Genomic DNA, 18,284 nt, shown 5'->3' with positions numbered 1-18,284 from the left:
AAATATTCTAACAAACCTAACTAAAGATTAAAGCAAGAATTAATAAACTAACTATTTGAAAATGTGCGTTTGAAAAAAATAGTGATTTTAAAATATGCCTTTAGAAAACACAATTTAAAAAATCATAATTAAACATTTAATTTGGGCTTTTAGGCTAATTTGTTTCTTTGGGCAATTTTTGATGAGTGCTACATCTATAAAATTTTAGTAACATTTTCTCAACAAAGTCTAAATGATAAGTTATTATTGGTTCTAATTTAATCTTACCACTGAAATTACTTTTTTGTCCACCTTTAACAATAATGTAAAAAAGTTGTGAAAATATTGTGAACATAATATTTTTTACAATTTTTTTTTTATTTGATCTTCAATGGACCAAAATTTTAGAGAGGTCAAATTTTTATTTAGGGTGTTCAAGGTTTTTTTTTAGGGTGGTTAAGTTTGTTTTCTAGGGTGGTCATCAACCTATATTAGTTTAAAATTCGATTTTTTTAAGGTATATATAAATAATACTAATAAATAAATAAAATCAAGTTAGGGTGGTCAAGTGACCATCCTGAGTGAGGCATGGCGCCACCCCTATCACCGTTAATAACTAATTTGACTAACTCTCATTCTCTCTCATGCACACACAAAGAAAAAGGAAAAGAAAAAGAAAACTCTAGGGATAACAAGTTTGATTACAAAATTAATAGCATATTGTAAGTTGTAATACTATGAAAATTAAAAATTAAAAACTCAATGACAGACTAAATGTTGTTTTTTCCTTCTTCTTTTTTTTTTATTTTTTTATTGCAAAGTTGACTTTTGTACTTATTTATCATCAAATACATAGAGTGTCACTTAAGTTATCGATTTTTAATCTACGAGCTAGTACCCACAAAATGTCATCGATACTAGGATTAGATATAAAAAATTCATTGTGGATTTTGACCAATTCTTTTTAGAAGCTTTCCGAGAGAATGAGTTGCTCAATATGTTAATTTTAATATTACAAAGAGTGCTAAAGATGGTCATATGTTAAATCCCGGTTATCAAAAAGATTACGTTAAATCCCTACTCTAGATTTTGCGTTATAAATAACCAGAGAACGTGTCCTCCATGGACTCATTATCATAACCTTCTTCCGTATAATCATAGCTTCTTTGCTTTTCCACAACATTTCTTCAATGGCAGCCCATCAAGCTCAAGACCTAGACCACACCAAAAGGGGACAATGGCTACGAACCACCATCTTGGGTTACAGTGATGCGTTGCTTTACTTTCCATCCTATATGATTTTAATTGGAGCTGTCTTAAAAGATAAGACTGCGATCTTTAGTGGAGTTTCATGGTTGGTTGCAGGAGCTTGTAGTATGGCTATAGGAGAGTTCATCTCAGCTTGCTCAAAATATTACATAGATAATGCACAAATGAAGAGAGAGTGTAGCATTGAGAACATGGGAGTCGAGGAGTTAGACGCTGAGAAGGAGAAATTGTCAAACCCTTGGCATGGATTGTCAATAGACACAGCATTTTCATTTCTCGTGGGAGCTTGTGTATGGCTATTATTAGGGGTACAGTTTGTAAAGAATTGTGTGAGGGTAGGGTTGATAATAGCGGTTGTAAGCTTTGCCTTGTTATTGTTTGGAGGGTTAGGTTCTATTCCAGCTGGGACGGCTGTGAAGTCCTCGTTAAGGGTGTTACTTGGAGGTTTGGTGGCCATGGGAGTTAGTTATGGCTTTACCAAACTTCTTGATTCCGCTGGATTGTAACCATATGCTAGTTTTTCAAGTCTTTTTATCTTAGTGCCCGTTTGTTTCAGCATTTTCAGCTCAAAACGCGCGTTTTCAAAAAAGCCAGACCGAAAATAGTGTTTGGTAAGTATAAAACGCAACTTTTTGGAAAAAGTTGCGTTTTATATTTGTGAAGAAACGCGCGTTTGAGTTTATGGAGCTCTGGAGGTCCATAAACAAAAACTTATGCGCGTTTTGATTTTGAGCCGTTGGGCTCTTCCAAAAATTACGAAATTATCCTTGATAAATCATCCATTCTCATCTCATCTCTCTGCTCTCCCAATAAATTTCCAACTCCAAACACAAAAAAAATCTATAACAAATTCCCAAATAATCTCTCTGCTCTCCCAACAAATTTCCAAATCCAAACACAAAAAAATCTATAATAAATTCCCAAATCAGCTAAGGAAAAAAAAAAAATCAATCCTTTGCAAATTAGGATTCCTCAAAATGCAAAAAAAAAAAAAAAAAAAAAAAAAAAAAAAATCAGAATGTAGCAAAATCTTTCAAATGGAGTTTGTTACCCATCTTGCGGTGGATGAGTTCCGGTGGCTCTTAGAACACGCTGGGAACGCAATCATCAAAGCGATCGACACCGAAACAGTCCCCGCCATCGCCGTCTTCGGAATAGAAGCTGATCTGACAAGAAAAGGAACGAACGAAAAGGACGGGAAAAAAAAATTCTGCAAAGAAAAGGATACAGATTTACTCTGGAGTTGGGTGAGTTTGGTTCAGCTCACTATGGAACGAACGAATGAAAAAAAAAATTCTGGAAAGAAAAGGATTGAGGAAAAAAAAAAGTCCTCCGTTCGTTTTGAAGTGCTAAGAGGAAAAAAAAAAAAAAAAAAAAAAAAAAGAAGGAGAGCTGTGGTGGAACGTTCTGGACTGAAGAGGAAGTGGTATGAAATGAATTAAAGAGGAAAGGAGGAAAAAAAAAAGAAGGAGAGCTGTGGTGGAACGTTCTGGACTGAAGAGGAAAGGAGGAAAAAAAAAAAAAAAAAAGGAGGAGTGGTGGAACGTTCTGGACTGAAGAGGAAGTGGTATGAAGAAATGAATTAAAGAGGAAAGGAGGAAAAAAAAAAGAAAAAAGAAAAGAGTGTGGGTACGTGTGTGGAGGAGAAAAAAAGAGAGGAAAAAAAAAAAAAAAGTAAGGGGAGCCACGTGTGTGGAGAGAAAAAAAGAGATAAAAAAGGAAATGTTGTCACAATATTTTCACAATAAATGTTAAGTAGTAGGTTATTATTAGCTAATACTTGTGAGAAAAAAAATAATTTTTTTAGAAAGAGAAAAAAATAATTTTACTAGTATGTTAAAATTAAAATTACTATCAATTTTTATCACAATATTTTTACAATACTTTCACAATAAATCTTAAGTGGTAGATTATTATTAGCTAATATTGGTAAGAAAAAAATAATTTTTTTAGAAAGAGAAAAAAATAATTTTACTAGTATGTTAAAATTAAAATTACTATCAATTTTTATCACAATATTTTTACAATACTTTCACAATAAATCTTAAGTGGTAGATTATTATTAGCTAATATTGGTAAGAAAAAAATAATTTTTTTAGAAAGAGAAAAATTGATTTAAGTATGATGAAGTAATTGATTTAAGTATGAAACAAACTCACATAAAAAAAAAAAAAAATTTGAAATAAATTTCCTTATATATACATTGTCCTTTTTGGTCATTTACCCCTCAAAAAGCCACTTTTATCAGCTTTTACCAAACACTCAGCTTTTTCATTATGCACTTTTTAACAGTTTTTACCAAACACTCAGCTTTTTGAAACTCCACTTTTTACATTATGCACTTTTACAAAACTCTACTTTTTCATTATGCACTTTTTCTAAAAGCTGAACCAAACTCACCCTTAGTTTCAACATATGTTTGATCTTGTAGCATTCCTATCTTGTAGAACTACATACACAAATAAATTAAAAAGTCTCATATTTCTATTGGTCAAATGAAAGCTTAGAGAATAATGCAAAATGGTGAAAGAACAATCATAATGGCATTCATTGATTCTCATTTAACTTAAGGATAAAATTTCTCTCCAAAGTGAAACCCTTTAAATTTATTCCCTTATATCTTTTTTATTGAATGTGAATTTTGAAAAATTCACCATTAGATTGCATTTTCTTATTATATTCTCGATATTTGCAAAATTTTAAGAAAATCAAAAATCAATAACCATGTCATTAATCAAATGTTAAAACTTTAAGTTTAATTTTATAGTCTTATGCATAAAAAATACGTTTGTGAATAAAATAATAATTAGTATCTGATTTGAATAAAATTTAAAATGCATGTTAAAAATATAAAGAATATGCAAACCAACGATTAGATTTTTAAAATATATAACTATGTGTACCTGTCATTGCAATTAAAAAAAATTATTGAAATTCAAGCTCAAATCACAACAAAGAGAGCTCAAATAATGCATGAAAAAAAAATGCTATTAAATGGCTTGTATTGTATACAAAAACATGCATCCAACATATAACAATTACTAGTCACTAGTCGGTGTGATGCACAAGTTTATCTCAATGAAAGTCGTGTGAAATGTTTATACATTTGGGAAAAAAAAGTTGATAATAGATTTTGAATAGAATAGGACTCCTTAGTTTGTGGTCTACTCTCATAAAAAAAATAATAAAGAAAAAGTACATATTATATTTTAGGCTTCTCTAACAAATTTATCATTAGTCCACACAACAGAGAGCAGATAATTATATTCCTAAAAAGGTTGCAAATCACTTAATTAGTAATCATTTTCTTAGTTAAAAAAAAAAAAAAACATGGAGGGAAAGTTGTACCCAACATCAATATGTAGGATTTATTATAGAAATAAGACTCTTATTGGAGTTCTCTCTTCAAGAAATCTTCTCTTAGGGTATTCTTTACTTGATTTTGAGATATATATAACCATCTCTCTCTCTCTCTCTCTCTCTCTCTCTCTCTCTCTCTCTCTCTCTCTCTCTCTCTCTCTCTCTCTCTCTCTCTCTCTCTCTCTCTCTCTCTCTCTCTCTCTCTCTCTCTCTCTCTCTCTCTCTCTCTCACAATTTTCCATTTAAACCTATTCTAGATATCATTCCTCACCATGAATAAGTTTCTTCTTGCCAGAGGAACAACAGTGCAAAACCCTTTACAAGGTTTGAGTTCTCTTCCAAGGTTTTACCTTTTTGTGTTGCAATCTTTCTATCAATTTGCATGTACACATAACTTTAATGTTTGTAATTAAACAGGTAGTGGTATTGGGTTTTTTTCTTTTTTTTCTTTTCCTTTTTTCTTTTTATAAATGTTATTTGGTAATCTTAATTTGCAAAAACCTTCCCCTTTTTGCATCATTGTTTTCTCAAAGACTTTTTCATTGCTTTTGGAGAGCAAAAGTTTTTTTAAAATTAAATTATATGCTAACACAAATATTAAAAGCGCCAACATTGACGAGCAAAGAATTATTATGACGAAACTACATTATTAGTCCTTAAAGTTTATTTTATGAGCGTAATTAGATTCTTAAGCTTCAAGTGAGTGCTATTCTTAAGTTTAAAAAATAAACACTATTAGTCTTTTTTTTAACTCTGTTTTTTTTTTTTTTTTTTTTTTTTTTTTTTTGAGAATCTGTTAACTCTATTAATATTATTGTCTTTGTGGTTAACAAAACACAAACTGACTTATTAACTCTGTTACTATTTTTTTTTTTTTTTTTTTTTTGAGAGGAAAAACTCAATTCTCATTTAACTGAATCTGAAATTGAAGTACAACAGAGGGGAGAAAAGACAAAATACAATAAACTAACACTTCGCCCTATCAAAGATGAGCAAACTTTGCAGCAAAGGTGGGTCTATTCCATCCCATGACTGAGTAGCCCCAGCAACTTTTGCTAACTGTGCTAATTCATGCGCAGCTCTGTTGAATTCCCTTTTCAGATGCTTCACATTCCAGCTTCTAAACTCCCTTAGTAAGCCACTGATTCCTTGAATAATTGAACCCAGCTCTCCCATGTTTGAGTTTGTATTGATAGCCTGGATAACTGACAAAGAGTCCGACTCTATGACAACTTGATTGAGTCCTCTTTCACGGGCAAGAAGGATACCTTCTTCAACTGCAAAAGCTTCAGTTGTTTCTACTTCATACATTCCATTCAACACCTTGCTTCTTGCTACTACTACCCTTCCCTCACAGTCCCTAATGATCACACCCACACTGGACAACCTTCTATTCTCATCAATTGCACCATCAACATTTATCTTGTAAAAACCCGGGGGTGGTGCTGTCCACCCAACATCTGAATGCTACTGTCTTATTTGGTGTACAACCAAAGCTCCTTTGTAATCCTCTTGGGTTCGTTGCGCAAACCCCCAGATTTGGGATGGAGCAAGGCAAAGGGATTCATGGACCATTTTATTCCTTCTATACCATATAGACCAAGCCGTGACACAAAGAGTTTCCAGATCATGAGGTGTTCCCCTGCTCAAAATCTGCAAAGCAACATCCACAAAAGTTTTATTCTCTGCCAGCAAGCTAATCGAGCACTCATGCCAATTCCACCACACATCCCAATTTCTTTCACAGTACAGTAAGGCATGACTAGTACTTTCTACACCTTTCTCACATAAAGGGCAGTTCACTTCAGTGTTTATCCCCCTCTTATGCAGATTCAATCTCGTTGGCAGTCCTTCCATGCATGCTCTCCAAGCAAAAATTCTGATCTTTGAGGGGAGTTTGAGCTGCCACATTTTCTTCCATAGTGGGGTTCTACAATCTTCCATCGAGCATTCACCCAATTCAGATTTTTCCATCAATGGCAAGGCTACGTAGTAAGCACTCTTGACAGAAAACATGCCGCGTTTGTTTCCTACCCAAACTCTGTTACTATTATTGTCTCTGTAATTAACGAAACACAAACTAACGTGACAACTTAGGAATGTAACAATATGTCAGCTATTTAATTTTGCCACATAACCTTTAATTAATATGTATATATTTTAAAAAAAATTAAAAAAGAAGATTGGCTTCAGCCTCTCTCTTCCTCCTCTTTCTCTACTTCGCCGTCTTCCAAACCTCCAATCCTACTACCAAATCACATCAAAGGCAACACCAATCTGCTGGCAAAGTAAGTAGATTCACCTTTGACCATACAAAGTCTTATAAAAATCTCTCTCTCTCTCTCTCTCTCTCAAGATTCATTGGACACATTTATTGATTGGGAGCAAGAAACTCAACAAAAGGATTCAATGCATACAACCTTTCTTGTTAAAAGGCAACCATTGATCCCTGCAAAGGTTGGTTGGGCCGGAAAAAAAAAATCTTTAACATTTTGCAAAAGAAAGCAAATCTGAATATAATACTTAAAAATCATTCAAATGTTTGAAGACTATTGAAAAATATTTAAACCTCTTTATGTTATTTATAGATCCATTGGAAACAAATTTTAAGAACAAAGATACATAAAGATCCTTCAAGATTAGCCATCGGGGCAGATCCACGGTGATTGGCGAAGGACATAGAGATGTTTTGTGCTGCTGATGCATTAACAACGACGACACTACGACAGTTTGTTAATTGCTAGTGGCGAACGGTGGTGGGAGTGGCTGAAGTAGCAGCAACGGTAGCAACAGTTAAAGGGCCACCCGTTGGGAGAGGAGAAAGATAAAGCGTGGGGGGAAGTCACAAGAAAATATGTCGAATTTTTTTTAACAAAATAATTTTAAAAAAAATAATGACTCACATGCTAAGTTGCTAGCCTAGCAAATTCACCAACGTGGCTATTGCCATATAGACTTATATGAAAGTTTTAAAAAAAAAAAATGCCAGATTATTTTTTCATTAGCCACATAGGCAATAATGCTAATAGCAATTAACCAAAGAACTAATAATTCTTATTCTTATTTTTTATTTTTATTCAGCCAAAAAAAAAAAAACAATTCTTATTTTTAAACTTGAAGGACCAATAGTACTCATTAGAAACTTTTAAGAAAACAATAGCACTCACAAGGTAAACATTAAAGACCAATAATGTAGTTTCGCTAATAATTATTTATAACTACATCATATAACTCATTTATTTTATTTTGTTGTATTTTGTTTTTCATAATAATATAAACAATGTGTGGTATGTATGTATTTATGTACGTGTGTGTGTGTGGGCAAGTAATGAGTAGCAAATAAAGCTAAGCTTATAAAGTCTTATGACAAATTTAACTTTAGAGTAGGTAGTTCTTTGATTGAAGCTAGAGATAGAGAGATCAAACTATTTTGCAATGAAGAAAGAAACAGTTGTTATATGCTTTGTCTATTAAGAGAGTAACAACTATACTATTTTTTTTTCCTGGACCAAAAGATATATAGAGGTACTTCATGTTTGTGCTTTTGCTCCTGAGATTGGCTTTTTTTATATAATCGGAAGGCACTGTACATGAACTTCTTATAGCAATTTGCTCTTCTCCTTAATGATGATGTGGGACATATTGTTGCTGAGATAAAAGTTCTTATATGTTCCTTTCATACTTGGGATATCGACTTTGAGGTTGACTCAGTTTGCAATTCATCAAAAATAATGTTGCAGCTCTAGACCAATTTCCTTTGTTATATTTCAAATAAATATTGTGGAGCTCAAAAACTCAAACTGAAAAAAAAGTTCTTGATCAACACAATTAATTTCTAAGAAAAGGTTAAAAAAAAAAAAAAATTCATAATGAGAAGATTAGACAAGTAACTGAAAGACAAAGATTGTTGAATAAGACACTTTGATTGAGAAAATCTACTTCCCAAGTACAATGTATGAAATAAAAGTGAATATAGATTCTTGCTCTCTCTTTTTCTCTTTCTCGCTCTTCTTTCTCAATTTTTCTGGATCCCCTCCTTTGTGGGCTAAATCCTTTTATTCCCCCCCCCCCCCCCCCCCTCCTTTCTCCTGTCCAGCTGTACATTACTTGGCTAAATGACAAAAAGATGCTTGTCCCATCTAACACTTCTCCTACCATTCCTTGATCATGAAAATTGACTTTTAGGGTGTCTTTATTGTTTAAGTTAGTCATTCATCGATTAATGAGGCTGACATTAGGTAAAAACACTTAATTAATGCAAAGGTGATTGTTACTTTGGGTTCTATATCATCTTCTTTGTGTTTCTCAAGAAAAAGGGATCAAGATTGCTCCCTCTGTGAATCCGTTAGATCTCTTCTCGATAGGATGTTCCTTGGATTACCTCGATAGCTGGTCCAAATCATCCTACTACTTCATGGGATTGGGCTTTTCAATGTTAAGGCTTGGGCCAATATCTTATTTTGGGAGTGTCCCTATGGCATTCCTTCTTTGTTCCGAAATCCACGAGATGGTTATATTCCTCTCCCCACAAATATATTTTTATAATAGGTTGACAAAAAATTTTCAATTTATTGTTGAAGAAGTGGTAAAATTCTTTGTATATTTAAAGAATGTGTTTATTCACAATCTCTGTCGCATCAACATTTTTATTTGAGACTCCGAAGACAAACCCAAAAAGGAGTAGTAAAATAATCAGAGAAGGTACATCGTTCCTAATCTTCTTGGAGTGAAGAAGTCTATGGAGTAAGATCCATCGGCTTTGATTTTTTGTGTGTTTCTTTTATTTTGGAATAAATAGATCTGTATGGTACGTATTGAATTTGTGTTTCTTTTATTTTCGTATACAACATAGATCAATATAGTAGCAGAAGATTGATTAAAATATATGATCTTTAGATAACCACAATACGGCATGCAATCTACATGACTTGCCTAGCTACTAGGATGCCCAAAATGCAATATAAGTTAAGTGTCATAGTTGTTATACAAATAACAACAACAACAACACTTTTAATAATAATAATAATAATAATAATCAATACTATTTCAAGAATAATAATAATAATAATAATCCAACAAAAATATTGACACAATTATTTACTTTTTCCTTTTTTTTATTATAATTGAATGTTTCCGTGGGTAAAAAACTAGTTAAAAAATAATAGTCAAGATAGAGACTAAATGTTGGAACCTAATGCATTCACAACTGCAGCTCAACTCAATGGCATACTCAAATGCTATTTTTTTCCTTTTTTTTATATTACAAAGTTGGCTTTTGTATTCATTTATTATTAAATACATATAGACTTAAGTTATCGATTGTTAATCTATGAGCTAGTACCCACAAAATGTCATCGTTAGTATGTGAATGTTCAGTTTAGAAAATTGTCAGCATAAGTTGCTATCACTGATCCTCTCTCTACTTAGGCTGATTATGTCTTTTTTTTTTTCTTTATTATAGTTAAGTACTTGCTTAACGCGGTCCCCTAACAATTAATCAAATTTTTTTAATTCAAATGGGATTTAAAGATTAGAAATACAGCAAATGCAATGTATCCTCGAATCTCAAAGTTTGAATAATTTGTGTATTGACTATTTGCTTAACTAGCAAGGAAGTAAAAATCATTGAATATATAAAGCAATCCATGGTAAGAGATTTATTCATTCTCTATAACAACAAAGAAAATGGGTTACGACATTGTTCCAACTGCACCACCCAGTGCTAACATGTCATCCTATGAATCTGAACTACTGATGTTCAACGAAAAGAAAAAGAAAAGATGTAGGTTTTTCTCCAAGAAGTCGTTCTGGATGTGTTGCTCAAAAGTGGAGTTTGTCAAAGGGGCTCATCAAGAGAAAGAGAGAGCGAAAGGGAAGAAAGTTGGTTTTAAGCCTAAGAAGAAGAATGTAATGATGTGCTGCTCAAACATGGAGCTTGAGACCGAGGAGGAGAAAGAGCAAGTCCTTTCGTATTTGGAGAATGATACAAAGAAATCTCATGTGATGATGTGTTGTAGCAAATTTGTCATGGTGGGCTCAAAGAGTACTGATCTTGGCCATCAAACTCCCAAATAAACGTGACGAGGATGGTGTTTTGACTTTTGAGAGTGTCACCATTTTCTCAAACAAAAATTGGATTGATTTTTGTATTTAGTGAAGTAGTGGTACTTTCAATTGCACACTTTTAAGTAGTTTACATTAGAGGAGTATATGAGTTGCATGTATTAGGTTTTGTAATAAAGTTATGAATAATCGGGAAACATGGGATTTTAGTATTCTTGTATAGTAAGATTATATTTTGGTGTATTGGTTTACTTTTAGCAAAATTCTATGTTGGGAGATACATAGGTTTTTGTTGTAATGAATTAGATTGTGTGTGTATATGCTTCTCAAAAAAAAAAAAACCGTGTGTGTATATATAAAACCTACTTTATCAAATAGTGCTTATTTGACCATTCTTAATAATTCCAGTTTTTATATTTATGTTAAGTTTGGTTGCTCAGGCTGTTGTTTGGTACCTGTGATCCGCAGCCCAGATCGTGGCCCAACCAAAAAAAAAATTTGAATTGAAGCCCAAATTAATTTTTGCCTAGATTCAAGCGTGCATATTCAAGCTTAGATAATGTGGCCCAAAAGCCAAATCAATCCAAATCATAGGCTACTAATCATAAGTCAATAAATCACTTGTTAATTATAAATCTGCAAATCAATAAACCATAACTAATATCATAAATCAATATATCATAGTTAAGATTATAAATCAATAAATCACCTAGTCAAGATAACCATTTAATCATAAATCAATAAATCATAGCTAAAATCACCTACTAAACATAAAAATAAAATAAATCCAACAAGTCCAAGAAATAAGTATTGCAAGTCCAACAAGTCCAAGAAATTAAAAAGCTAGAAAATAAATCCCACATGTGACAAGTTTAGAATAATTACAAACCAACAAATTAGTCCAAGAAGTCTAAGAAATTAAAAAGGCTACTAAATTAATACAAAAAGTCTAATCCTCCACAGTTGTGACACAACTCCCATCCTCTTCATTAAGCCCCCCATCATCAAGAATTGATTGAAGTGTACAATCTCTAGGCATAGTTGAAGAACTTACAACAACAATGAATTAAGAAATGGAATAAACTTCATCAAATTATAACTAGCAAATATTAATATAAAAAAATGATTTTATAAATACAAATTAGTCAATTGCTAATCGTTGATTTCACTCCATAACCAATTCTGAGCACACATCATTGCCTCTATAGTCAATTACTACAGTGTGGACTTAATAGTCTCCCAATAGTGCTAAAGGTAGATTTTGAAACAACAGTTGTAACAGAAATGGTTAAAATATCTCTTGCAATCCTTTGTAAAGTAGGATACTTGATACCATTACTTTTCCACTATGCCAAAATATAAAAGTCTTCACTCCTCTTTAACACTCCCTCATCAATGAAATGATCAAATTTCATTCTAGGACTCCCATGTTTCTTTGAGAACTATTGTTCACAAATAAATCAAAAGATGACATTGTCCCACTCAACCTAAATTTCATTTGTGCCACTTGATTTGAAGTACTTGCAGGCATATGAGAACTTCCTTCATTATCTACAAGGGACTCATCTACATATCCATACTCATCAAGCAAATCATTACAAAGATTCTTAATTTTTTTAAATCTCCAAATCAGAATTATTACCATAAATGCTAAGATAATAAAACTCCAATAACTTCATCTTATATCTTGGATCCAAGATAGCAGCAACAACCATAACAACATTAACATTAACCCAATAAGAATTAAATTTAGCAAGCATGCTTTCTGCCATCATACTTATCATCTCATTTGAAGGCAAACTCCATTCATTTATTGCAATTTTCAACTCACACACCGAAGTAAAATACATATTAGTTGTGGAATACTTATGACCAGAGAAAAACTCAGTCACACAAATATCTTTGGCTACCTCCCAATCATGGTCATGTGGCAAACAAGTATAAAATACTCCACGTTTAGCCATATGAAAGAAAACATATTTATAAATTAATGCAGTAGAAAGCATTAAGTAAATTGAATTCCAACATGTCTTACAATCTAGGACCAATTCTTTGGTGCATTGAACACACAATTGGCGTGCATTTTCATCAAATTTCTACCTCCTTTTTGGTGATCCAGTCCAATAAATCACACTATCATGATTCCTTTCAATTCCATCACCAATAAAAGACAACCCATCTTGAACAATCAAATTCAAAATATGTGTAGCATATCTCATATGCAACACAGAGCCACCCAGCATAAGAGAACTAGTATCAAGCTTATTCAAAAGAAGTCTTATCATAGCATCATTAGTACTACAAACATTCACAAATTCACAAACACCACTGGGGATTTCGGACTCCTAATTGGTTCAAAATTTTGGGAGTTAGAAATTCTATCAATCAAAAGAAACATTCACAAATTCATTATTACACATACTCATTGATTAATGGGCACAAATTCATAATTACATAGATTCACAAATTCTATCAACCCAATGATAATTAAACATGATTAACTACAAATTCAAACACTCACTCGTTGTTTAATAGGCATAAAAGTGATGGTGACGGTGATCCTGAGGGTGAGCTACCAGAAGGCAACAATGACAAGGGTAATCGTGAAAATGGCAGAGGAGACCGCATAGTTGGCAAGGGACAACTAGATTTTTTTGTGTCTCCCATCTCTGTTTTAGGCACTGCATTCACAACAAACACAATAAACAATAAACAATTTCTTCCATTAAACAAATTATGCAGATATAAAGGGAAAGAACAGGGGTACATAAACAGGGGTACATAACCTTCTTCCGTAGAATCATAGCTTCTTTGCTTTTCCACAACATTTCTTCAATGGCAGCCAATCAAGCTCAAGACCTAGGCCACACCAAAAGGGGACAATGGCTAAGAACCACCATCTTGGATTACAGTGATGCGTTGCTTTACTTTCCATCCTATATGATTTTAATTGGAGCTGTCTTAAAAGATAAGACTGCGATCTTTAGTGGAGTTTCATGGTTGGTTGCAGGAGCTTGTAGTATGGCTATAGGAGAGTTCATCTCAGCTTGCTCACAATATTACATAGATAAGGCACAAATGAAGAGAGAGTGTAGCATTGAGAACATGGGAGTCGAGGAGTTAGACGCTGAGAAGGAGAAATTGTCAAACCCTTGGCATGGATTGTCAATAGACACAGCATTTTCATTTCTCGTGGGAGCTTGTGTATGGCTATTATTAGGGGTACAGTTTGTAAAGAATTGTGTGAGGGTAGGGTTGATAATAGCGGTTGTAAGCTTTGCCTTGTTATTGTTTGGAGGGTTAGGTTCTATTCCAGCTGGGACGACTGTGAAGTCCTCGTTAAGGGTGTTACTTGGAGGTTTGGTGGCCATGGGAGTTAGTTATGGCTTTACCAAACTTCTTGATTCCGCTGGATTGTAACCATATGCTAGTTTTTCAAGTAATTTTATCTTAGTTTCAACATATGTTTGATCTTGTAGCATTCCTATCTTGTAGAACTACATACACAAATAAACTAAAAAGTCTCATATTTCTATCGGTCAAATGAAAGCTTAGAGAATAATGCAAAATGGTGAAAGAACAATCATAATGGCATTCATTGATTCTCATTTAACTTAAGGATAAAATTTCTCTCCAAAGTGAAACCCTTTAAATTTACTCCCTTATATCTTTTTTATTGAATGTGAATTTTGAAAAATTCACCATTAAATTGCATTTTCTTATTATATTTTCGATATTTGCAAAATTTTTAAAAAAATAAAAAATCAATAACTATGTCATTAATCAAATATTCTTCAAGTTTAATTTTATAGTTTTGTGCATAAAAAATATGTTTGTGAATAAAATAATAATTAACATCTGATTTAAATGAAATTTGAAATACATGTTAAGAATAAAAAGAATATGCAAACCAACGATTAGATTTTTAAAATATATAACTATGTGTACTTGTCATTGCAATAAATTAAAAAAAAAATTTATTGAAATTCAAGCTCAAATCACAACAAAGAGAGCTCAAATAATGCATGAAAAAAAATGCTATTAAATGGCTCGTATTGTATACAAAAACACGCAATGAAAGTCGTGTGAAATGTTTATACATTTGGGAAAAAAAAGTTGATAATAGATTTTGAATAGAATAGGACTTCTTAGTTTGTGGTCTACTCTCATAAAAAAAAATAATAAAGAAAAAGTTCATATTATATTTTAGGCTTCTCTAACAAATTTATCATTAGCCCACACAATAGAGAGCAGATAATTATATTCCTAAAAAGGTTGCAAATCATTTAATTAGTAATCATTTTCTTAGTAAAAAAAAACATGGAGGGAAAGGCGTACCCAACATCAATATGCAGGATTTATTACAAAAATAAGACTCTTATTGGAGTTCTCTCTTCAAGAAATCTTCTCTTAGGGTATTCTTTACTTGATTTTGAGATATATATAACCAACTCTTTCTCTCTCTCTCTCTCTCTCAATTTTCCATTTAAACCTATTCTAGATATCATTCCTCACCATGAATAAGTTTCTTCTTGCCGGAGGAACAACAGTGCAAAACCCTTTACAGGATTTGAGTTCTCTTCCAAGGTTTTACCTTTTTGCGTTGCAATCTTTCTAGTTTTTTTTTTTTTTAAATGACATATATCAATTTGCATGTACACATAACTTTAATGTTTGTAATTAAAAAGGTAGTGGTATTGGGTTTTTTTCTTTTTCTTTTTTCCTTTTTTCTTTTTATAAATGTTATTGGGTAATCTTAATTTGCAAAAACCTTCCCCTTTTTGCATCATTGTTTTCTCGAAGACTTTTTCATTGCTTTTGGAGAGCAAAAGTTTTTTAAAAATTAAATTAAATGCTAACACAAATATTAAAAGCGCCAACATTGACTAGCAAAGAATTATTACGACGAAACTATATTCACTACAAAAAAAAAAAGGCTATAGCCGCATTTGCAAAACGCAGCTATAGCCTATAAAAACGCAACTAAAAGGCTATAGCTGCGTTTGCAAACACGGCCTATGCAGCAAGGCCATAGCCCCCTGCGGGGACCTAGAGCTGCGTTTTCAAAAACGCAGCCCAAACCGGGGTCTGTAGCTGCGTTTTCTACGGCCTAGAGTCGCGTTTTCTCACAACCCCAGATGCGGGACCTATAGCCGCGTTTTCAATAGAAACGCGGCTATAGGTGGCACATAGAGCTGCGTTTAAAACGCAGCCCAAGAAGTGTTTTTAGCTGCGTTTTATACAGCCTAGAGCCGCGTTTTTTACAACCCCAGAAGCGGGATCTATAGCTGCGTTTTCAATAGAAACGCGGCTATAGGTTGCACATAGAGCTGCGTTTTAAACGCGGCCCAAACAGTGTTTATAGCTGCGTTTTAGAAAGGCTAGAGCCGCGTTTTTCACAACTCCAGAAACGGGACCTATAGCCGCGTTTTCAATTGAAACGCAGCCCAAAGCACCGCATAGGTCAGAAATCTATGCGGTTCCTACAAACGCGGCTATAGGAACCCAAAACGCAGCTATAGTTTTTTTTTTTTTTTTTTTTAATATTTCTTTTTCTTTCTCAACACAGTACTGCCCAAAACAAAACCTGTAATTCCAGAGACATATTCCTGCCAACACTCAGATGCAACAATACTAACCAACAAAACAAATTGCATATATGAAATCATTACCAAATTGCATATTTGATACTGTATAGTATCCAAAATATTAATTACATAAACGATATTTTTACATAAACAAAACAATTAAGTTCATTGCCAAAAGTACCATTACATATCCAAAAAATTACATAGCAAATAAAAGTTCCCAACAAACTTTAGTTTTTACATCACAAAATAAAAACATCACTCAACAATTTCCCAGCAAGCTTCATGGTGCAGCCAATTACCTGTGACAATGACAACACCGGAAATAAGCTAACATTTTAAGCCCAAACAAACAAAGTCTAAACAAAATCAAGTATTTTGCTAGCTGCACTGTAACAAGGTCAACATCCCTTAAATTTTTAGAGTCTTTTTGATGTAACTTCATTTAAAACCATAGCATCTTAAAAACAAGACTAAGAGTGAGACATAGATTCCACTTTGAAAAGTTTATATACCTCCATACTCTATACAATATCATACTCTATACATAATCCATATTCACTACCATTTGTTAAATATAACAACAAATATTATAATTTCTTAGATGGAATGCTACCTTCCAGTAAGGTCCCTTCACATAGTTCACTAGTTGTCAAATTTCTATTCTTTCAAGTTTCAACAATAAAATGCGAACAATACTCCACGTCGAGTATACCATGTACTAATTAACCACATTGTTATTATTACCCTTCCTTTAAAACAATTAAATTAATAATGGACTACGTGGTTGACATTTAGCAAGTGCAAAAAGGCATGGTTGACATTTTCTAATTTGATTTTATGTCTTATAATACATCTACAGCACAGTAATTAGCTTGTTGTGCAGTATTTGTGTTTATTCCTTTTTGTGTTGTGTAGTATCTACAATTGATGATGACAACCGCAAACAAAAATTCACAAAATTTAAGTTAAGTTGCTAAGAACTATTTTGTCAATAACAGATAATTTCTGCATTTCCTCCTTATTTTGTTTAGTATCTTGGTGTTAATTGAGAAGAAAGGTGCTAGTGCTACACTTGGTGTTGTAGAAGTTCACAACTTTAGGGGTGGATTTCACTTGGTGCTGCACTTGGATTTCACAATTTTAGGGGTGCATTTGGATTCTTGGACTTGATTTTGATGCAATATCTCTGTTTATTTATGTGTTTCTTTGTTGGAATTTTAGGGTTTTAGGTTCTCGGATATGGTTTTGGTTGTTATGAGTTGGGGTTGGTGATTTCAATTTTTGGGGTTTTGGGACTGTTGGACATTTAAGGGTTTTCTTGGTGCTGGATTTGGATTCTTGGACTTTGTTTTGGTGGCATATATGGTTTAGCTGGTTTGTGAGGATTCATGGTGTTTGATTTGTTTGATTGAGTTTTCGGTGCATGATGGATTTAGTTAGGGTTTCAGTTTGTTTAGTGATTGTTCTTTGTTTTCTTTGATTCATTCTTGGAACTGATACAATTTTAGGTTATGTGACGTGGGCCAATTTTTAATTAACTCCTTTGTTTTTTCAATCAGTCTTTTGGTTCATCAGGGAATTTAGGATTTAATATGTTTCTGAATGAATGCTCTTGGATATCAGTTCATTTCAGTTATTGTTTATTACAGTGTTCTGATCCTGTTTTTTCATTCTAGTCTTGGCTTATTTATCAAATAAAAGGAAAAAAAAAAAAACTGTACAAAAGTATTTCTGTTGTGTAGTTGTAGAAGGGTTCTTGTCTAGATGCATATGCACAAGGTTCTGGGTTTCATGGGATATTTTACTGATTATATTATAATTAAATTGTTAATAGTTCATAGATTTGTGGGTGTTTTATTGCCTAATGTGGTTCAGAGTTCTGTTCACTTTGTGGAAACATAATATTGGTCACTGAAATTTATTGTTTAATGTAGTTCTAGATTAAGTCTTATTCCTTTGAAAAACATAGTTTTTCATCAATGTGCTAATTTAGTAAAATGGTTTTCGTGATCTGAAGGTGTT

At 32.8% G+C, this 18,284-nt stretch overlaps 1 protein-coding gene across 2 annotated transcripts; it reads left to right on the top strand.

The window, feature by feature from the left end:
* The first annotated feature begins 965 nt into the window (after positions 1-965).
* On the top strand, positions 966-14,145 carry LOC126715827 (vacuolar iron transporter homolog 4-like). 2 transcript variants are annotated; one of them, XM_050416633.1, is made up of 2 exons: positions 966-1,120; positions 13,458-14,145. In XM_050416633.1, exon 2 carries the CDS (start codon positions 13,507-13,509, stop codon positions 14,089-14,091), a length of 585 nt encoding a protein of 194 aa, XP_050272590.1. In that variant the 5' UTR covers positions 966-1,120; positions 13,458-13,506; the 3' UTR covers positions 14,092-14,145. The 2 variants fall into 2 exon arrangements, with proteins under 2 accessions (XP_050272590.1, XP_050272591.1); XM_050416634.1 differs by having other exon boundaries at positions 966-1,692; positions 14,030-14,145.
* The last annotated feature ends 4,139 nt before the right edge of the window (positions 14,146-18,284 follow it).

The sequence above is a fragment of the Quercus robur genome, chromosome 2 (assembly GCF_932294415.1).
Source record: "Quercus robur chromosome 2, dhQueRobu3.1, whole genome shotgun sequence".
Taxonomy (NCBI): Eukaryota; Viridiplantae; Streptophyta; class Magnoliopsida; order Fagales; family Fagaceae; genus Quercus; species Quercus robur.
The sequence above is the reverse complement of the archived record's forward strand: the minus strand, read 5'-3'. Positions and strand labels throughout refer to the sequence as shown.